Raw genomic sequence first — 24,161 nt, forward strand, 5'->3', positions numbered from 1 at the left:
CACATGCATGCAAAATGACAAACTTCCTGCAGGTAGATTTTGTTCACAATTTGATAGAAATCTATAATCTTGGCATCAGGAGAAGGTACAAAATTTTATTCAAAGATTCCATTTTTTTTTTAAATTTAGGGAGATGAAAAAAAAAAAAAAAAAAAAAAAAAAAAAAAGGTTAAATTTTGAAGATTTGGAGGTCAAATTTTCTTTGTTTTTTTAAACCAGAAATTAAGCCTAAAATACAATCAAATAATTGTAATTGGATCAAATAATAGTAAATGTTATACAATGCAAAACCACACATATCTGTCAATTAAGTAATAATATCAAAAGGACTATAATTTTTTTTTGTACCTAACATTTTTTTAAACAAACAGAAGTAAAATAAAAACAAATAATCCAATTCAGTGAATATAGAGAAATAGGTTTTGTAAGAGTTACAGTAGAGTAAGAAGTGACAGATAGAAAGAAATTGGAACAAAAAAGACACAAAGCACTGCTAATATCATAGATTTTAATCATAGCAATATATCACAAATGTAATTTGATGCATATATAACATAGCTTGAAGCTCAAACCTCCAAGAATTTATAAACTTCTAACAATACATAATTTGTCAAATTCAACTATGTTCAACAACCTACAAAAACTAAATCATGATATCAAATGGCAGTCTGAACACACATCACCAAACTCTCACATCTATATTTAGAGTTTTTATAAAATTGGATTAATTTAATGGCTACTAAAGGATACACATTCAAAGCTTAAAATTTAATGGTGAAATGAGAAAACAGGAATTATGCATTGAAAATAATCTTGTTTCTTTAACCCCTTAATTGTCTAAAGTATATATATGTGCACGATGTAATTCTCTGTTATCTATTTAAATATAACCATTGCTTTGGAATTTAATAAACTGACCTTGAACAGGGGTTGTATGGATGCTCACAATGTGTTTGAATAGCTCTATCCCCACTGCAAGTTTATTCTTTTTTCTTTTTTGTAACTGTATTTGAATATTGTTTAATAGTTGTTTTTAAAAAAATGAAGATGACATTGAGTTAGATATTTTATGTTATCTGCACTATTAGATATTTTGCATCTCACATTCTGTATATTAAATTTTATGATTTTTCTATTATAATAAATAGTTTTAAATTTAAAAACTGAAAAACTGCATTTCTTTAGATGCATAATGTCACTACATTCATGTGCCAAAACAACTGGCAGTTGGAAGTGAATCATCTGAGATTTCATTGGCAGTTAAGGGGTTAAAAACAAACAGTTCACTTGATTTGCATGACAGATAACAGAATCTTTTCATAGATGGAGTTAAGAATGATGAAAGCATTTCAACATATTAAATTAGTCCAATTATCCATTAATATAAAATTATCAATTGCAGGCAGTTTTATGTAACCTGTATATATAACTTTCCATTAAATACATAACTTTCCATTAAATATGGGAACACAGAAAAAATAATAAAATATCAACTTTCACTATCAGCAGGGTAATCAAAACATCATTTGCTTTAGTACAAGAGAAAAAATAATAGCCAGATATATTAGAAATATACAACAGGAGTGTAAGCAAAAAGCTCATTAAAATATTAAATTAGAAGGTAACAATCAAGGTGAATATTTATATTATTTTACGATTAAGAAGATTTCATCTGTTTTAATATCAGGATCAGAAGAACTATTTTTTAAAAACTGTTTTTGAAAGGATGGAAGAAGCAAGCAGAAGCTTCCCTTAGTTATTCAAAAACATTTTTTGCATAACAATCACACACTTCTATATTTAATTATATTAGTTAAATGAAGAGCAAATCTGATTAAAAATTAAATTTCTTTTCCAGTTTAACTTTTAAATATTCAGATACAAAATTCATAAAATAAGTAACCAAGCTTTGTCTCAAATTCAACAGAATAGTAACATCATTAAAATGAATATTAAACAATTATTATTTCAAAATTGAATTTTTTCTCTAAATAAGAATAAAATAGAAAAATTAAAACAGGAGACTGATCATCAATCTTTTTGCAAGACCTCTAAATATAAAGACAAAAACATGTATCCCATGGTTATACAACCTTTTATTAATACTTCCAATTTGATATAGCAAATATTGAAATAAGAAAGTACAGCTGACATAAGATGATGCTGGGAGCCATAAAACAAACTTATTATGACTGCGTCATAAGATATTTTCTATATAGAGATAATTCCTAGATAATTTCCCAGATAGTTTATATTTCGTCGATAGACCCTAGAAAATATCTTTAAAGATATAAATTAGATATTTCTTAGATAAATAGATATTTCGTAGTTTTAATTTTTTTTTAAAAAACTATTTTTTTAAAAAAACCTTTTATTTTTACTCACTTTTCAATATGTATAAGAAATAACGAGAACTAATAACTAAAGGAATAAAACAAACAAATATACAGATGAAAACATGCAATCTTAACTTTATATGAATGTTTTATTAATATAACTAAAATACCTTTAGAATAAAATTCAATGAATCTCTATAATAAAACAATATATATATATATATATATATTTCTCTGTTTAGTATATAAATATATATACTAAACAGAGAAAATAATTTTCAAAAAAAATGAAAAAAAAACAATGCCAGATCTTTAAGTATCAAGACAAAATAGAGCATTCCTATTCCGTCCCAATATCTTATAAAAGCATGCATGAACTAAAACTGCTTACTTTATGAAATTATTAGAATATGCAAATTTAAAGTGGAAAAAAATTCACTTTCTTTTCCCTTAACATAAAACCTGGAAACAGATTAAAATACAGAAGGAGTAAAAATGAATAACCCAATTAAAAAATTTAATTCAGCAATAGATAGTTACTGCATCTCGCTAAAGGAACTAGTGCATACAATCATAAAAAGCTCAATAAGCAATTCCTATATGGAGTTTATAATGAATCCATTTTTGCTGCAACTTCTATAGCAAGCCTCTGTCAGTGCTGCCAGTAGCAGCTCCGATATATCAAATCAGTGATGGTTACAGGACATTATTTCTAAAAGCATGCTCTTCATATAAATAATGTAATTCTGTATAGCACCATAAGATAAGGTATTTATTATGAATTAAACTGCTTTTCTTATAATTCATAATACCTCTAAATAATATTTTTAGATTATTAGTTTTTTATTTTGAAAATAAATTATTTCACAATGGTGTTTTAATATTAAATCATAATTGTTTTTACTATATACACATACAACAAAAGTTTCCATTATTTTGAATATAAATTAACTAGTATATTTTCTGTTTTTAATAAAAAGGAAAGATATTAAGAAAATATAAAAGTAAATAGCTAATAAGTTATTTTCCTCATTATTTTCTTCAGTTTCAAAATTAACATATTAAAAATATATCTATAGATGGACAAAGATATTTCACAATATGGTACACTATACAATCTATACGAACACTTTTGGATTTATGCTTTTTTTCCCTCCCAGTTTTTCCAAAATGGTAAGATGAACTGCCCTTGAAAATCGGATTAGAAAAAAATTAACATAAACACACATATTTCAATAAAGATTCAATTACTAAGAGGATATAAAGGAGGCAATTCAAAAATTGATAATGAGGAAAATTATTTGGGCTTGTCCCATTTCACAAAAAGCTGATTAAGAAAACTCTCATGAATAATTTTGAAACTCTCATGAATAATTTTGTTAGCAGTGCATCAGGGCAGAGATATTTTCATAAAAATAGCATATACAATTATGATAATGCAAAACCATTTTTAAAATTCCTAAATTTTTCTATATACAGAAATAAAAACTTTTTTTTTCAATTAAATCATGACACATACAGAATATCTGATAATATATCAGCACGTATTAAATTAAAATTTAAAGTAAATCCTGTATATATTTCAAAGTATATGAGCATTTTTAAAAATTTTTTAACAACGCTTGTGTGCATATTTTTTTCTTTCTGAATTCTGAAGGCAGATTTATAGAGTAATTTATATAAAAATTCCAATAAAATGTAACTAAGGTTTTGAAAGATATTGGGATTGCAACAAGTTGATTTTCAATTATTTCCTAAATGATTACAGGGTGCATAGTAAGTGATTGCAATTTAGCACCTTAATAAAAAAAAAAAAATAAGTGTCTTTGTGCATGCATGCTTACTTTCGAATAATATGCTTTCTGTTTTATAATGTTGTATGGTTTTTATTAAAAATTATTTTTAAAAATTTATTTTAAATATGCATTTTTTAAATTTTAAAATTTATTTTTGTATTTGCATAACATCTCCTATTTTAAAATAAAAAGATGCCTTTTTGGTTTGAATAAAAATAAAAATGCAAACTATCATTATCAAAAAGAAGCAATATTTTTATGCTAAAGAATAAAAATACGTGATTTTTTTCAGCATTTCTCAAAATGAACAAATTACCAGTTAATTTAGATGGATACTTCATTTATGAAAATGTTGACATTGATATAGAAGCACAGTATGATCAAAATTTTGATTTTTAAATATCCAGCTACAAATAAAATGCAACATGCCTCTGATGGAAAATGTAAATTTCCTCTTGTGCTAACTCACCATATTAGCAATCTAGATAATTTTATTTACAATCTTTTAAAGCTATGAGCTAAAGTTTTCCAGGATGGTTACCATCCAAAGATTGGCAAAACTGCATGAAGTAGATGATAGAATAATAACATGCTCTAGTTGAGTTTTTTTAGATCAATGTTTTTTAACAGAAAAGAACAGTAGCGTTTAGAAAGGATCCCATCATTTATTACTTCTGAATTTTCAAAAATAGCCTTTTTACGCATTTCAAATTTTTTTAATGAAAATTTAATTAAAATGTTCTGTTTAACCTACATGCAAAAAAAAAAAAAAAATGTTCATATTTTAGTTTTAAAAAATTGTAAAGAAATGTGATTATATATGGTATGAATAATTGAAAATGATTTAACAATTCCTAGTCTTGAAAAATTGTAGAGACAAATTCACGAAGTTAAAAAGAGAACTCTCTTTTTCTGAAGAACTGTGAGATGTAAAATGGGGGAAAAAAAAAAAGAAGCACAATTTTAAAGTATTTTTTGAAGTTAGCATGCAATAATACAACATACTGCCTCGTAAATTAAAAAAAAATAAATCAATAAGTGAAAAAATCAATTTAATGAATTGCTTTAAATATCTTTTTAAAGCAAAGAAAGCTTTTTAAAAAATCATGATTTGAAGAAGAAATGATATCTTTCTGAATTTCAATACAATATTAATCATTGTTACAAATTATAAACAAAGCTAATTTTTTTCACAAATTATTAATGAAAAAAAAAACATTCATTCAAATAAAATTAGTATCATTGAAAAGTTATTATTATTATTAATTTAATTTTAAGACAGTGTAAAAATAATTTTTGTGCAATCTTATGGTTAATGAACTTTGGTGCTAAGCGCCAACATGTTAAAATATCGTTTTAATTTTTTAATTAAATTTCTAATTAAAATTTTGAAAAATATGTTCTTAGTAGATCTCCAATATTCAAGAAGCAATTTTCTATTGTATTTCATGTTTTCAACTTTAATAGTTTAAGCTGCACATTGGTTTGTCAGTCAAGACAAATCTTCATATGTATAGAGAGATTTTACTGGAGGGGGCAAAAATAAAATAAAGGTTCATTGTTTCAGATGTTTGAATTATTTAAAGATATGGCTGAAGAATATTAGCAATATAAGAAAAGCTAATTTTGGTCAGAAACAATTTATTCTGACAAGCATATATAATATTATCACTCATGGCAGATTCGGGAAAATTTTTGCTTTTAGTGAAATCTATGTATTTCTTGTTATAAAAAAACTTCTAGAGTTCTTTCTGCAAAACTGATACTTTCTGACCAGTGGAAAGAACAAAACTTCAATGAAAATTCAGAAGAACCAATAACTTCCAAGAAACTGGCACATCCAGTTGGACTATCTTTAATAATCTATACTTTGATCTTAGAATAACATCTTTTTTCCATTTAGTAAATTCATGTCAAACCATTATTGGATTATGTGTAGTTTACAAGTACCTGCATCTCAAATATTACTGTCATTTTAGCATTTGCATGTTTTAAAATTTTTAAATTTGTATTTGGACCATTTATACTAATTTAAGAGTAGCTGTTTCCCAAACTTAATATAGATTTTTTTAAATTCTTAAACAATTCTTTAAAAGTATTCAATTCCAATATCTTGAAGAGGCTCAATTGGTTGATTCATGCCAATATCTTATAATAAGAGCTGTTTAGTATTTTTGTGAATGTGATTCAAAGCACATTACATATTTTTTATTGTTTAAAGATTACTTAACAGATTGTTAGAAAGAAAAAAAAAAAAAAAAAAGAGCTAATCTATAAGAAATAATGCTATGACATTTTTGTATGACCTAAAATATGCTTTTTGGCTATTTCACTATCAGTCAGCATATGCGAAAATATTTTAGATATATCATTGATAACATTAAAGGATGGCTTTCAATGATTGGTCTTGAATTAAAAAGTTCTAAATCAACTTAGTTTTGGCTATCAAATTTCATGTGTAAAAAAAATATGTAAAGGCCATACAATTTTCTTCATCCATTTCATGTCAGTCATCTAAATAATCATATGATCAAATCTTTACAATAAAGTGTGAATTCAAGCACATTATTTACATGGTTGAAGAGCAGTTCATTTAATCTTTAAAGAGAAATTAGTAAAAAAATGTGTAAATCCAAAAGTGTCCAACCGTTTTTGATCATACAGCAAATTTTCCCTTTTGACTTATGCACCTGCATTGTAAATATTAAAAGCACATTTGAAGATGAAATTATATTATAATCTATGAGATTAGATAATAATAACAAATAGCAAAAACCTCAATAATATTCATTATGGTTCTGTTGTCTGCCTTTTTATACTTTCAAATCTAACAAAATTCAAAACCTACAAAATAATGAAAACATTAATTCTAACAGTAACTCAGTAAATAGAGACAATACTACAGACAAACATGAGATAGAGCATTTGACATTCACATGAAGACAAAGAAAATTTTCTGGACAGGTTCCTACTTATTGCATTACATGGATGGATCATATATATAACTTCTTCATTCTAAATATTTATCATATAGAATGTTCAGAAACAACCTTTGCACTTAAAAGAATCTAATAAAAATCTAAATTTACATTTAAAAAATCAATAAATAAAATGTCAAAATTTGTCAGAAAATTAATTTAACATTGAATAACATGTTACTGATAAAGTAAGTATCACATTGGATTACCGTCCTAGCAGCAGATTTAAATGTAAATTCAAAACATACCTGAAAGATTGTTAAGATAAATGGATAAACCAGAATTTCAATTCCCAAGTGCTTCAAAGAAATTGGTTGGAAATTTCCACATTGAAATATTCCAAATATTATTGAGGGGGGGGGATAACGATAAAGCTTCCATTGATAGCAAAGTATCCCACAAAAGTATACTATTTTTGTTTGCTTTTAATAAATTTTTAAATGTGCAAAAACACTTTTCAGAGAGCCTGCATACTTAAATAAGAGAAGAGTTAAAAATACTCAATATTTAAACTTAAAGTATAGATATATAATTTCTATTCTTTCTTGGAACAGAAGGCAAAATACATCTAAATCACTTGTATCTGAATAGGACATTGACAGGAAAAAAATGACCAGACCTAATATTAACTCTAGGCAAAAGATTTCTTTAATATCAAGGATTACAAATGTGGAACTTTCTATATGCTATTCTATTAACTGTTATAGTAAACTCTCCATATTACAAACAGCAAAGATAAAGGTATATTTGTTCATGTATAAGAAATTTTACTAATAGCAGAACAAACCACAAAGTTAATCTAACATTAAATCCATACATGCTTCAAATAACAGTTCTGCACAAGCTTTGTTCTGGCATGGGTTCTTATTTTGCACCACTTAGTAGCATAATGTGCACCCAAATGAAAAAGAGATTTTTGAAAGATAGCTTTTTAACATTATGACTAATGAAAGATAGCATTATGACTAATCTCAATGAATTAAAACAGCTATAGAATTTCAGAGTCTTGGCTCTCCACATTAAAAAATAAATCACCCTGCCATGAATATTAATATTTCGATAATTTAAATGAAGAAGGATCTGCATCCACCAACTGGTTGTAACAGACAGAGACAGTTAATACTCAATAGTAATGCTATTTATTTCTAATGTTGATACAGACCATCAAAAACAAGCATATAGACAAACTTTTAAAATAGATAGTACTATTCCTGGATATTGTTAGGTTGCAAGTAGTAAAAAAGACCTTACTCTGCTAACAAAATTTTAGTAAGAAATCCTCAAATATTTTTTATACAACTCTGATATTTGCCAGTGTGATTCCTTAATCTTTAATCCCTTAAAAAAAACAGCCTTTGACTGGTAACAAGAAAACACAACCCAATAATTAAAAAAAAAAAAAAATGCATCAATTGCAAAAATATCATGTTTTAATAGTGAAATTATCTCCTCCCTTCTAAGAATGTAGAAAGAATAAAACATGACTAGAGCATTAAATGAAATTATGTGTAGAAGTTATGTTATATGTGAACTGTAATTATGCTATTCTTTAGATATAATCACAATCTCCTTTTCATTTGGATGCACTTTATAATATTCCTTGAAAGAACAGCAACATCCAAATTTGATTACCAAAGTACAAGTAAATTAAATTTAATTCATAATATGGTAAAAATCTTCCATCTTTTGACTAACCAAAATCTACAAGAATCATTAATCAAAAAGATCTTACTACATAACTTTATAAAAATTAAGAAAATCTCAATACATTAAATTTGTATACTTGCATGAAAGAAGTTAAAAATCATTATCTAAAAAGCTCATATAATAATATGCTCATTTACAACATAGAGATTTAAATATATTTTGGATCTCTATCAACATAGAGATACAAAATATGTTAATTTTTAAATACATTTATAAAAATTTAATACAAAAAAAAAAAACTTTTTTTTTCCCGAACACTTTTATTTTATAGAACAGAAAAAAATTGCTAGAACATATTTCAAACAAACTGAATCTCAGACTTCTCTGATGTGTTACAGGAAGAGAAAATTTTACTCCCTTAAACATAACATAGATTTATTTAACCTAGAAAACAATATGCTTCACACACGTTTGATGTCTGAACCAAAATATAAGATATATTTTTAAATCCAGACACTTAAAGGCACAGAATATATCTGACTTTTACACTTTCAGCAAAAAGCATTCTTTTTTTTTTTTTTTTTTATAATTAAATACCTCCCTACTTAAAACTATGCTCTATGATCACAAATGCTACTTTCCCATTTTTTCAAAAAGGGAAAATCTAACATGCAAGCTTCAATTAATAATATAATTTGAATTTTAAAATAAAATAACATCCAAAATGATTAGCTGGACTTGCATATCAATTAACTTAATATTTATTTAGCAGTATTTGAAAAACTTATATAAGTATAAAATCTAAAAAAAACGACATAATATTTCACAGATTTAAATAATCTTTTATCCATTTTCACAAAATAAAATTTATGACTAAAAATCAGAAAAGGATATGAATTAAATGAAAAAAGCTAGATAAATTAAAAAAAAAAACCCTTCTCATTTTACAAGATATGTTTGAGATACCTACATCTGGTCATGTATCTACTATTTTTAGCTATTCTCTTAAAAAATTCAAGTTTCTTAGACAAGAAAAGCAAATTTACTTCTATTTTGTCTGTAATGAAAGTAATTTTAAAGTAACTTACGATCCTTCAATTAATTTATTAGCCTAAACCATAGCAATTTATACTGAAGGCAAACAGAAAAAATTATTTCTACAAATTATGTTTACATGATTCATGTACAAAAAGAAAAAAAAAAAAGGGGGGGGGGAAGCATAGATGTAACTGTAGTAAATTTGCTGTTCTTTTCAATGTATTTACATGACAAATATTTTATAAATTTTCTGACAGTTTTACCCTCAGCTATATCACAGAAAAATTGTAAGAGAAATAAATGTATTTTAGAACTTTTCATAACTTATTTTCGTTGAAGATTATACTATTCAATATAAATGAAAACAATCCTAAATTAAGGAGAAAAAGAAATAAAAAACATATGAAATAGTTTGACAGAAATTATAAGCAATTATACACTTCTCAGTTAGAAAGAAACCACATACAATAAATTATAGATTAAAATAATATCTATAAAAAATAATACATATGAGAAAGCATTTTGAAAGGACAGAAAATACATCATTAGGAATAAAAAATAGTGAGCATTACAGAGTAACATTTGAGCAATTTTGAACTACAATGGAAGGGAAAGAATAGAAAGAGAGGAGAAAAGAAAAGGGAGAAAAATATTAAGCTCATGAAATTTTATACAGTTCAGAATAATAGAAGTCATATCTTTCCAGCAAACTCTTTTTTACTATTATTGTTTAATCTAAAAATCACTGTTAAATGGTATATTTTTTTAATTGAATAAATGTGTAATATACATATAAATTTTAAAAATTTGAATATCCTTACACACTAAAATGAAATTAATACAAAAATCGGTACATTTTTTTAAAATCAGCAATTAAAATTATGGAATCCAGATCTGAGTTTATAAATTATCTTTGGCCGTCATCCAGCTTTATTTAGAGTTATTACCCTCCTTCATAAGACAATTCAATCTGAAATTTCATTCTTGTTCATAAAAATCCTACTTAACTTTCATCAAGAAATTAAAAAATAGGAATTTTGAATTATGTATTGAATAAATTAAAAACTTTTTATTTCCTCATTGCATTAACTTGAGATTTTAATAAATATAAGTGAGCACCACTATTTTAAAATTAGCATTAATGATACAAATTTAAAATTTAATGATGAGTAAACAAACCACAATTTCTTAAATATTTAATGTGTTAAAATTTAATGATGAGTAAACAAACCACAATTTCTTAAATATTTAATGTGTCAATGATAATAAACTTAATCTGCCTTAGTGTAAGACTTTTTTGAATATACATTTGTACCAGACACAAAGTATCAGTATGGTCCCTAAACAGCCTCAAAACTAGTGATGAACAGGTCTTTCACAAGTCAGAAATGCAACCTGGATAATTCTCAAGAGAATAACCAAAGAAAATTCTTCCATTTCTACAGGATGTATATTAAAGATTATGATTTATCTTTCAGATTTGATTGCAAGTTGGTGACTTGAGTGGACAGATTTTCTCTTAAAGATAAATCTGGAGGTCGACCAATGTGTGAAAATTTGTATGTATTATAAGAATAATGGCTTGAGCGATCAACATAATCAGCAGAGTCCCTCATCATATCAAGGCAGACCATGTGATAAAAATTTTGATATGTTGGTGAATTTAAAATATTTTCAGTTATATTTCTTGGGGATTTTTCAGAATCTTGCTTTGGTATGCAATCAGGGGGAACAGACACCATTTTGGTGAGTGTTGAGGGACCTTCTAATGCATCTGTATTTTGTATTACACTGGACTTAGGTTTCACATTTAGATTATCAGCAATAACTTTCATAGCACTCTCTTTATGATCAACTTCTGTATGACTGCTATTTTGTGATTTCTGAGCTACATCATTAACATGTAATAAATCATTTAACAAGTCAAGTCCAACTCCCATTGCCATGGGTTGAGACTTTGATCGTAATCTAAAGCCATCATTGTTTTCAACAGAAGTTACCTCATTTTTTAACTTATTACGTAACATCTCCAATTTAAGTTTTCCAGGAGATTTAAGTTCCACTGAATCATCCCTATAAGAAAAACTACCAACAGCTGGAAGCTGATTTACATAAACAAAGTCTACAGTACGAGGATAAGCTTTACAAAGGGTTTCTGGTCGATCTATGGATAAATGCCGGTTAGCCCTTGCATATAAAACAGGACTTGTTTGATCAACACTTATGTGATTAGAATACACCCGCACCCTATGTCGACGTGACTTCTGCTTATAATCATCACCCTCAAAATTGTTGGACTTACCACCATCATTGTTGTCAGCAGACAGCTTCTCCTCTTGATCTTTTTGATCAGAGGTTTTATCATTGTTAGTAGGCATGCAGTTGGAGTTAGTTTTAGCAAATTCCTTTTCAAGCACATGATATGAGTCATGAGAGATGTTATCATCAGTATCTTGTGAGTAATATTCATTACCATATTCACCATCTGGGGATACTGGACCCGAAGCAGGAGTATCGGGCGTTCCTGAACATTGATCATTGATGGAATTGTGGAGTTCAGGAGCAATATGGGGAGTTGTGGGCTCAGAAGTGGAATGAACCTTCTGTGGTGGAAGAGCTTCCTTAGATATGTCTGATATGGATCCGCAAGAAAGGCTGGTGACAGGTAATAGCGGCTGTGGGGAAAGAGGAGCACCAATACTCCTAGATGGTGAAGAAGGTGTACGTAAACTTGTAGACCTGTGAAATTCAAAGGGCATCCCTTTTATTAAAAAAACATTTATTTTAACTCCAACAGTTTATTTATATAGGTTACATTTTATATGATCTTGTAAGAGAGATCTCATATATGCAATATCTTTAAACCAATTTCTTTGAGAAATATAATGCTTTCTTCACTTTGTAATTAAGGAAGTATAAATATAAGCAAACCAGGTCTTAATTTAAAATATTTCATTAACCCCTATTTGACAATAAATTTGAACTTCTTTTTAATTATCATTAAATGATACTTCATTTTTAAAATTTATTTTTCAAATTTGTAGTTACAATTAACTTTTCTGAAAAAATAGGTTCACAGTTTGTTTGATCCAGAAAGAAATAATGAATGAAAATACAAGTATAGGAGTCGTAATTTAAATTAAATTTCTTACAAGTTAACAATTTCAGATATTTAAAAAATTAACAAAATTTCTTATCAGCAACTGTTTAAAAGAAACATAGAAAAAAATATATGTAAAAAGAAACATGACATTTGTTGATCCAATGGTTTTCATTTTATAATGAATATATAACAAATATGCACTTAACTTCTTTTTTTATTATTATTATAGATAAATCTACAGAAAATACTTGAGTTTTATTATTTTTGACATTCTTTAACTTACCTTTGGAAAGGTTGTCTTTTGAAACAGTTTTCTCGGACATATTCAGACACTTGTTTTTGAGTTCTTCCACTATATCTGAAATATTTTATAAAATAAAATATATATCACTCACAAACTCAAATCAAAATTTTTAGTCAGATACAAATATAACACTGGTTAAAATTTACACATTTACCTGAATGATGACCCTCTGCTAAATATTTTTGGCTTCTGTCTCATTCCTTGTTTTGCATCTGTACACCGAAAGAAAGTATGGTTTTCAATACATTTCTTCCAAAAATTCTTACATTCATTGCGGCTTTCAAAAAAGTATTCTACTGTATCTTTGTAATAACCCTTAAATAAGAAAATAGACATATTAGTAAATTTTAAAAGGAAAAAAAAAAAAAAAAATGAAATTTTCGAATCAAATTATTATTTAGAACAAGAAATAAAGTTTAATTAGAATATAAAATTTATTAAATACATAAAAAACACTTTTATGTCTAAAGTACATTATTATAATAATTAGTATTATTTCAACTTATACAAAACAAAAATAAAAATATACTGCTTAAAATTATTAATTTATCAACAAAAAGTTTTTATCATTATCTTTACCATTTCACTTTAATATTGGAGAGAAAGAAATATTTCAAATAATACTGATATAGGTTTTTTTTTTTTAATTTGATCTTTATTCTATCATTATGAATAAGTTATTCAGGTAAAAATATAATTTTACAATATAATTAAATCAATCAACATTTAGCACAGGATGCAAGAACTTTCTGAATCATGAAAGATAAAATTGGTTTATTTTGAAGTCATTAATAGAACAATGTAATATTTCTTACAAAAAAATATGGAAATAATTTTATATGTATCCAAATAAATTTTTCAAAACTTGCTAACACATACTTTGTAGGTTTTTGCATACATGATGCACACTTATCCAACAGATCATCTGCCTGTCAAGTTATTGATTCTGGTGATATGATCAAATCATTACAGATTTTGTTAAAATATTATTAACAATGCAGTAAAGTTTGAATTTTAAAACTAAAATATTTATTAAATGCTATTTCTTCTATTTGAAAATATGATACTCAATTTAAAAAAATATTATTAATAGATAACAGTTTTGTTTCTACCTGGCAGTAGACATCAAAAACAACAACATGATGCATTGGGGTTTAAGAAATTTTGACTAAGAATAAAAATTTTGATTTGCAAATGATCCACCATATTAGCAGAGTAAGTGATTCAATAAAAGTAGTGTATTGCAAGAAATGGTTAGAAATCAAAGCAATAAAATGAAAATTTTGCAAGATTCCTCATATCAAGAAGTAAATATTCACTCACAATAAATGTTTGCTTCTGAAAAACGTGCATACACATAGCTTCTTAAAAACATACAAAATTTATCAGTGAATTTAGTAAGCTCTCAAGAGATGCTAGACAGAATCAAATTCTTCAATTTCTTTACTTTTCACATTCTTTTTAAATATGACAATAGTAAATTTACTTTACTAAATTACCATACTTTTGAACACATAAAATATATTTTATTTGTTGATTGGGTAGCACGACACAAAATTAATCACTAGGATATAACATACAAGATTTAGAGTAAATTATTTTCTCTTGAAAAATCTGTAAAAAATATTCAATATAAACTTGATCAAAACAGAACTTTTGTACTTATCCTTCTTATTAACATGAGAAAGGAAAAATAATAAAATAAAATACTATAAAATTGAATACTTACATAACCTTCAGGGTGTAACTTAATGAGAAACTTTTTCCTTTTAAAACTTAGTTTCCTAATTTTAACCCAAGAAAAAGTGTTTATCTTTGTAAAGTTTTGAAATACAAGAACACCTAGATGTGCAACTGCCAGATTCAAAGGCACTCCTTCCGGATCCTAAAAAAAGAAAACTGTTTAGCTGTGTATTAAGGGAGGTCATTTTAATTTTTCTTCTTTTTTAATGAGCATAGAGAAAAAAGACACTAAATAGTCTAAAAATAGCATGCATAAAATATTATCATATTTTGATAAATATAACTGCCTTCCGATTGACATTAGAGTTTTAAGTCCTTAAGGTAAATTCCAGTTAAGTCTCCAACAAATACACATGATTTTCTTTATAAATGGAGAACAATTTATGATGATTCTAGGAGTGAGGAGTGAGTTTATCAAATAGGGGGAGAATTGAGGTGCACTCTACACACATGGCTCTCTATGTTTTTAGCAAAACTGGTTGGAAAAGGTAAGTTAGCATTGCAATCATTTGAACCATTTTTATCAAGGATTATACACATTCAAAAATATTTCTTTTTTAGTGATTCAAATGTTATTAAAGTCATTATGTTACTATCTCAAGACCATAATACAAATTTCTGTAAATGGAATCAGGTAAGATAAATCATTACAGTAAAACTAATAAAGAATCTTCATACAAAGATCCAGAGGAAAATGTCATTTAAAAAGTTGAAAAGGAATATGTTCAAAAGTTTCCATTTCAACTATCCAACATAAACAAGTGAACACTATGTTAAAGGTTTATTATCTGAAATGCAAAAATCTTTCTAAAATCTCACCATAAAATATCAAAGAATTAGAAGAATAGTAGTAAGTGACTGTTTAATATTTCATCCTACAAATATAAGAATATAGATGAGTACAATTGTCTCAGAAAAAACATCTGCCGGAGCATTCTAATTGATCAATGAACTACAAGAAGTATAATGACTGGAATTATAGATAAAATTACAATAAATAAAACAATGAAAATTTTGGAAAGGAAATTCCTACACTAAAAATGTCAGGCCTTATGCCTGATAGTTAACTTATGCTAATCACATTTCTACATTTGTATTTTCAATAGGATCTCCTACTGAAAACTTTTTAATTCTAACATGTCATCAAAATTTATGGTATATTGCTATTGCTCTTAAAATTCATCCTTCTTATAAAAACTGAACTCGGCATTTGTTCAAGCTTATCACTGTTAGATGTTTGTTCACAAAACTGAAAGACAAAATAAGTCCCTAATTAAAAAGAAAAAGTTACTATGCAGATACTGAAAGTATATTGATTGAATTTCAGACCAACTCTGAAAAGCTGTGTCTATTTTACCTTGAAAGTTCACAACAAGCAGATAAATAAATTCTGACTGTTTGTATTGAATTGAACATAATTGAAACTACTGTAAAATTTGATGTATCATTTTGCATTAATCTTTTTAACTGGCGAAGAATATATCCAATTCTCAAATTTTGGAAACTATACCCGGCAAACACATTGAACCATTTGAGGCCATTCTCTTTGTTATTGATGAAAGTTTGATAAGCAAACCCTGACCAAATAAAAGTTCAAATGGGAATACCTGATGCTGCTATCACAAAGCAACCCCACCCAACAAAAAGACACAAGAGACGCTTATCAATAATAAAAATTGGAAACTGACATAAACTCCAAAGCCCTTTAAGAGAATGGGTCAAATGTCTCAAGCACAGCAATAACAACTAAACCATATCAATATACCCAACATAAAAGACCACTCCTCCCATCCTTTCTGGAAATACTTAGTTAAACAAATATAGCAGCAATAGTAAAAATATAATAGATTAAACAAATCGACAAACAACAGTTATACAAAAAAAAAAAAATTGTCTTATAAAATCACTCAATTTTAATTGATAAAAGTTGGACAATTATATCGAAAAATGATTAATTATAGTAAGATAAACAAGATTGTTCAAGTTTTATTGTTGCCAGTCAAAAGTCCAGTCACTCTAAAATTACCCTATTTAGAGCAGTCTTTAATTATATGGTTAGTTAGTTCTTTCCATAGTTAGTTTTCCATAGTTCTTTCTTAATTCCACACTGACAAAGTAATTCCTAATCATAGAAATTATGCGTATGAGAACTAAATGTATCATGGCTAGTATAAATTTAATTTAAAAAGAAATCTTCTATGAGATTTGACTTTGAGGAAGAATTCCCTTGTTTTGATACTTTTTTTTTTCGAATTTTTTTGAAGTATTTGCCATGCATCAATAATCATGTAATATGTTTCTGCTCTCAAGGTTATTTTAGATTCAATATAGTACTTTACCTTTTTAAGTACTTTTTTTAAATTTCCATAATAACCATGATGTGCTTTTATCCATATGAAGTTCATATTTAATAAAATTTTAACTTCTTGAGATGAGATTATGACCCAGACAAAAGACTCAAATGACAATAAAGTTGACCCAGAATCAGTAATAATATATACCTTTGTCAGTCTTCTTGCAATAGCAAATTTTATTGCTCTTGAGATTGCCTTAACTTAGACTATAACGATAGTTGCAATATCTCCAAATCTAAAGATATTGTATTCTTGTTTAAAACCACTAAAATACCAAAATCATGCTACAGTTATCCTATCCTCCATCTTCGAACCATCAGTATAAAAACAATGTTCTGATTCCCTGGTGATGTCAAAATATTTCCATAGAATTATATGAATTTTCCAAGGAACAATATCTTTTTCATAACAGAAATTTATCATATTATTTGAAAACTTCTTTTTCTCTTAGAAACTTTAATGTCGTGAGCTAGAGAATTAAATTTTTCTAAGCCCAAGTTGACTGGGTGACAGCCACTTAACACTTGAATTCTCTCTGTAGATACTGTTCTATAAGCTTTAGTAACAGCCTACAAACAGAGACATTGAAAAGGTTTGTTTCTTAGTTAACTTGCCCTGTAAACCCTTCCTAACTATACATGATAATTTTTTCAAATATGGTTGCATAAACTGCCTTTGCTGTCTTCAAATCTCCTTATTTTTTCACATTATTTCTTCAATTTCTCTTTTAAGATAAAGCATAAAAGATAAATTTATATAAAAAATAATTCCCAAGTATTTAAATTCCTTTTAGTAACAACCAATTTCTGTATCATATAATTCAATTCCCAGATAATGAGAAAAATCTTTATGAAACTTAAACATAATGTATTGAGGTTCTTTTGAATGATGATGAAGGCATAAAAATACAGCACATCTTTTCCCGATTAATAATCTTTGCAATAGAATGTATGTATTTAATCAGCTTTTTGAAATTTTGCTATGTTTACAATACTGGTTTGAGTTCACAAGCATGGAATTTTTTAAAAAATGTTCCCATTTTTAAATAGTTACAGCAAAAATTTTTTTGCATTATTTGACATTTAAACACATTGACACTTCTATTTCAAAATACAGTTCAAATTTTGGATAAGAAAATAAGGAGTTTGTTTTGTGTGATTTATTGGCAAAAGAGCCATATTTGGTAATACTGCACCAAGCAAATGGTAAGATCAGAACAGATTATAAAAATTACTTATTAAGATTTAAAAGCAAAGTTAGCAACATTAAAGCAATTAATAAAATGTTCTATTGAATGATATAATGCAAGATAACATTGCAAATAATGGGCAATGCTGTAAAATGTTAACATCTGAAAGTGAAAAATTGTATTAAAAACGGGGGAAAAAACATGTAAAAGATATTAAAGACAAGGGAAAAAAACTAAAAAGCGCTAAATGTAAGTATAAAAGCAGTTTTTAAATGATAAAAATATTTGACTGATATTTTTCACAATAGCAAGTCTTGCAAAGTTAAGAAAAAATGGGAGGGGGAGGATATGTAGTAAAATAAGGACATTCAATTAAAATATGATGAATAGTAAAATCAAATTAGCACCCGTTACATATAGGAATATTTTCTCCAAAAAGATGTTTGCAGGTGAAGCAGGTATATTGTATACGAAAATATGCTAATTTGATATTCAACTCGCATATATAGGAAGAACTGGCTACAAACCAATGTCAAATTTTACTGAAAGCAATTTGTTTATGATCATCTAATCCCATGTCTTCATGTTTTTGGCCAGGCATATAAAATATGACCATTGAAGGACCTCTTAATATTACAAATTAGAAGTGCTTTGGTTTAAAAAGTCAGCATAGATTTTGCTATAAACTTACTTTTTCATTTTTAGAAACAGCTATATAGCTTGAAACCCAACCAAAAATAATCTCAAAGTCATTATTTTTGTAGGAGAGGTAAATTGTATGAAATTACAACTGCAATTGGGTACATCAATTGTAGTAGAGGGAAAGTGTCCCCAAAGCACTTATGCCGTCAGTGTAAATAATATATTTATGATGAGTATAGGATAAAATATTCTGGAGAGCAAAAAGAATTTTTGTAATTGTCAATTTCAGTGAACCTACAGGTTCATAAATCTCTATTAAAAAGAAGGATTGATATTTTGGCACAAATCCTTTAGTTTATTTACAAGAAGGAATCATAAATGAATATTCAAAATGAATAAACTCTTTCTACCATGAGGTAAAAAAACTAAAAGCAGAGTTTTCAAAAAAAAAAAAAAAAAATCATTGGGATGCACATGGCATAATAATTTCACAGTACAAATTCTTGTTACATAAAGATATATAACTAACGAAATAATTTTTGTGTTACATATACTTCTAAATCAAACAATGCTTCAAACCAGAATATTTCTTAAATTATAACATTTATAAGCTCTTACATAAAACTTACATAGCTTCTTACACAAAGGTATTTCTTACATTGGAAAATATTTGAGAATTTTATAAGAATGAAAGTACTTTTTATTGATGTAAATAAAAATTATTGGAAAAATAATCTAATTTAATTAAGAATTACTATTGCTTTCTCTCATAGGTGAATGCAAACATCGTATGAAGTGTTGCTGACAGGGATTTTCAACAACAGAGCAAAAATAAGGATGTAAAAATGTCTCCATTTTCTCTCCATTTCTCATTGGGTGTATGTTTTTGTTTTCAAAATTTGATGGGAAATTTATATAATAATGCAACAATTATGCTCATACTGACAAACAAAGAAAATTAATATAATTTATATTTTGAATAATAATGATGAATAAATTATGAAATCCATGAATAAGTTATAGAAAAGAGAAATCTTCAGTTAGAAATTACAATACAGAAATGGTTGATAAGGCCAATGCAAACATTATGATTAGTCAAGCTGTAGAGTAGAAAAGAACTCAGATTAACTCCTTGTAACAAGTTTAATAAACTTTTCCTTTAAAACCTGGAAAATTTTTGTAACTATGTCATGCCAAAAAATTAACAGTGTCATGTAAAATTTTTGAGCTAAAATGAGTTTATAAGAAAAAAAATTCTAGAAATATATTAAATTGGCTATGTGTTTAAAAGAAAATTTAAAAAAAAAACTATTGTTTTATATTGTAAATCAGAGTCAAATTGTAGTAAAACAAATCAAGTATATATACATATATATATGTGTGCATACAATTAAAATGTTAAAAGACTTTAATTTACATTGGAAAATAATAACTAAGTTTGATGTTAATAATAGTTTACACATATTGATTTAAAAAAAAACAACTACCTTGGCAGGTGTCATCCTGATGCCGTATAATTCACATCGTCGAGCAGTTTCTAACAAGTTCAAATCTGCCTCTGCAGGTGTTTGACCTCTACAATTAAAGAGATCAGAAATAAAAAGCTTTGTAAATAAACAGTTAGATGTAACTATATGCAAAGCAATGGAAAAATATTTTCAATGGAGCTTTTTCAGATATCACAAAATATGTCCAGATAAAAAGAAACTTCAGGTATTATAAAGAATATTTTACTTATTATTACTTTTCTAGCATTTAAGCAGAATGAGGAACCTATCCCTTATTCAAGCTCTATCATTAAATTTACATAAATATATATATTACAGTAAACTTACATTACATATGCTTATCTTTTATATGAGAATGTTCTGATATACATAAAAAGAATTCAGAAAACAGGTTTATTTCTCTCTTTTTTATACAAAAATAAGTAGATATTAAGAATTTTGTGAATATACTAACTTATAATATATTGTTAATATATTAAAGGTTTGAATATTTTATATCCTTTGTTTTATATAAATGTGCGTGTGTGTAATGATATTTTAAAATCTTAAAATAAATCCTAATAAATTTCTTAATTTTTATCTTAATTTAGCCCATATTAACTTCATTCTAAAATGTTCCCTTATTTCCTGATCCAATGCCTACTTTTTATTTAATTAATTCTACACATGCTCTAGAAAACTGATATACATCATATTTTTATATGATACACATATTATTACATAGCTCTATCATATAAAACTGATATACTCAGTATTTTTTCATGCTCTGAGTGAAGGGATAAAAATCCCCACTGTTTACAACATTCTTTTAAATATACCTATATTTCCCTCTCCTAAGACTACACATGTCAAAGAAATCCCTAGCAAAATCGCATAATAAAACTACTGAAGGGAAAAATCTTGGTTTATACTCTTGTGTCATGATTTAGACTGACGTATTTCTTACCACTTTGAACGTAAATTATGCCTCCCATTATAAATAAATCAAAGTTTTAAAAATTTCAAAAGTTTCTTCTATTGAACATGCTATAGCTAAATTATGTTTTTATATAAAAGAAGCACACCTTAATTTAACATCTTTTAAAAACATCATTTGTCCATAAAGATTTGGATGCTTCTGCCCCTCCCCTCCTCCTCCACGTTCTACCAGAAAATATGTTAAACTATATATTAACTATGATCACACATCTTACATATTCACAGTTAAATAAACAATATCAATGTTTTTCTGACACTAAATGGCATAAAGAGTGTACAGAAAGAAGAACATAATTTTGCACTAACCCTTCCTTATGCAAGTGTAGACATGCACAATTGTATAATCTTAACTTTTCAAGAGATTACAAGATTCAAAGAAATATTAATTTTATTAATATAATATCATACTGAAATTAAGAATACTAATATTTTCTATCAAAGCAATGCTGATTATACCAGCTAGTATTAAATATAGTTATATTCTTTTAAAATAATGCCTAAATAAATGTAGTAACATAAAAAAATGAATGTATCTTCTATAGTTTATTTATCTAACAAATGACAAATGTATGCATATGTGTTGTGTGATTTCACAATTCCATAACAATAAAATTATTCAAGTTGCTTAGAAATAAAATACTTACATAATCTTTTTATGATTTTCTAATACCTTCCTCTCAAGTTCAGCATCTTGAAATGGAACAAATTTACATCCAGATATATAGGAACCATCAGAGCATTTTTCTGGATTATAATCACCAAAGTCAGCTGTAAAATGTATGTAGATAACAGAAACATGAAACAACATTTAGAATAAATTATTAACATTCATGTTTGAAGGAAATTTCATAACAGAAAATATACTAGAACAAGTAAATACTTTACATCTTAAAAAAAATGAAAGTGGAAATAATTACTTTCATATTCATGAAATAATATCCCCACTTCCTTCACAAGTATATATCAGAAATCTTTTAAAATATTTATTTAAACATCATTGCAAATAATATTTATTATTTATTAATATAATTAAATAACATTTATTATTTGAATAAATATTATTTAAACTGACAGTTGAATATATTTACTTATCTTATTTAAAACTAAAATATTATTTAAACTTTATTTGATTAACAAGAGTTAGAGTAATTATAGCTTCAATAGATTATCAGTAGTTTATTGAATTTTTTAATACAACAGGAATTTATAACTATTTTTTTTAAAAGAAAGAAGTTGAGATAACCTTGAACAATATAAGATATCATGACTGCAGCTGTATTGTCATTGCACTGCAAATGCCCATTTATAAGATCCTTTTTCACTTGCAGTCCAAATAGGTATCTAATGGAGAGGGGGAAAGATTGCATTACTAAAATAATACAAATTAATATTCAGAGAAATTCAGCACAATACATATACAGGATTACTTGTTAATATTCCAACAAATGTTTACTTATTTATATACTTATAATAATGTAAAATATCCAAGACTGCATAATATGAAAGAAGCATGGTATTATTTATTCTTTAGAATAGAATACTTCAAGAACATATAGCAAATCAATAAATTCAAGTATGTATAATCATTTAGTGAATTATCCAAGTAATATGTTAAGTAAAACTTAAAGTAAGTTGATTTTCTGCTATTAAAATTTATAAGTGTAAATTGTTAGATAAATTGCATTCAATATTTCAAATAATGTGATTCAATTCATTTGCCCATTGAAGGAAATCACATTAATTCTTTACATTACATATTAAACCTTTTCATATTTGGATTGTTTAATTACACTACACAGCCTAATCATCATCTATAGTCTGTGTATTTTTTATAGGTGATTCACGGTCACATTTTCTATCATGTTACTGGTACCAGACAACTAATAACGAGGTAGAAAATGTGACCTTGAACCGTCTACAGAAAATACACAGACTATAATAGGATAGTTTACAGTATTGGAAAAAGAAAAAAATATCTTTACTAGCAAGATGAAACTGGAAATCAAATGTATTCAAGTGTTTTATTATAGATATTCATTACAATTAGCATTTTGTTATGTCACCTTAAATTTATCACTATCTGCAGTCATTTGGACAAGGATTCTGCAATGCTGGCAAATTAGGTGGTATCCATGGTTAACCAGTGCCTTCTTCCCTTCTCTCGATGAATAATACTGCTGAGTTGTGTATCTTGAACTTTGCTTTTCATCATGTTTCATGCATTTTTTTTTTTTTTTTTTTTTTTTTTTTTTTTTTGTATGGAACATGAAGAATAAACACACTGATGAATAGGCCCAAAATTAAACAAATATTTTCCAAAAATTTAACACAATTGCTTGCTTTCATGATTGCATTCTTGTATAAGAAGTACAAATCTTTACTTTACATATTTTTTTTTTAAACTGAATGTGCCCCGTACCATCATATTATCAGAATTTTAAACAGCCTTAACCATAAATTTTATGTCATTTTGTGATCAAGGCAATCTTTGTGCTTCTTCCAGTAAATCTGAAAGTGCTTTCATCACATTCTCCTACTTTTCAGG

General features: G+C 26.6%; 1 protein-coding gene across 2 annotated transcripts in view; it reads right to left on the reverse strand.

Moving 5' to 3' along the window:
- LOC129965509 (FERM, ARHGEF and pleckstrin domain-containing protein 1-like) overlaps window positions 1-24,161 on the reverse strand; it is a 66,070-nt gene that overhangs the window by 31,802 nt on the left and 10,107 nt on the right. Inside the window, exons 5-11 of one of the 2 annotated variants that reach the window (XM_056079474.1) lie at window positions 22,860-22,957; window positions 22,261-22,384; window positions 20,618-20,705; window positions 14,932-15,087; window positions 13,357-13,517; window positions 13,182-13,256; window positions 12,269-12,534 (exon numbers count right to left, since the gene is read on the reverse strand). In XM_056079474.1, the coding sequence (XP_055935449.1) occupies window positions 12,269-12,534; window positions 13,182-13,256; window positions 13,357-13,517; window positions 14,932-15,087; window positions 20,618-20,705; window positions 22,261-22,384; window positions 22,860-22,957 (968 nt within the window). Of the gene's footprint in view, window positions 1-12,097; window positions 12,535-13,181; window positions 13,257-13,356; window positions 13,518-14,931; window positions 15,088-20,617; window positions 20,706-22,260; window positions 22,385-22,859; window positions 22,958-24,161 lie in introns of both variants that reach the window. The other variant, XM_056079473.1, reaches the window with a different exon arrangement.

Source organism: Argiope bruennichi, chromosome 4 (assembly GCF_947563725.1).
Source record: "Argiope bruennichi chromosome 4, qqArgBrue1.1, whole genome shotgun sequence".
Lineage (NCBI taxonomy): Eukaryota > Metazoa > Arthropoda > Arachnida > Araneae > Araneidae > Argiope > Argiope bruennichi.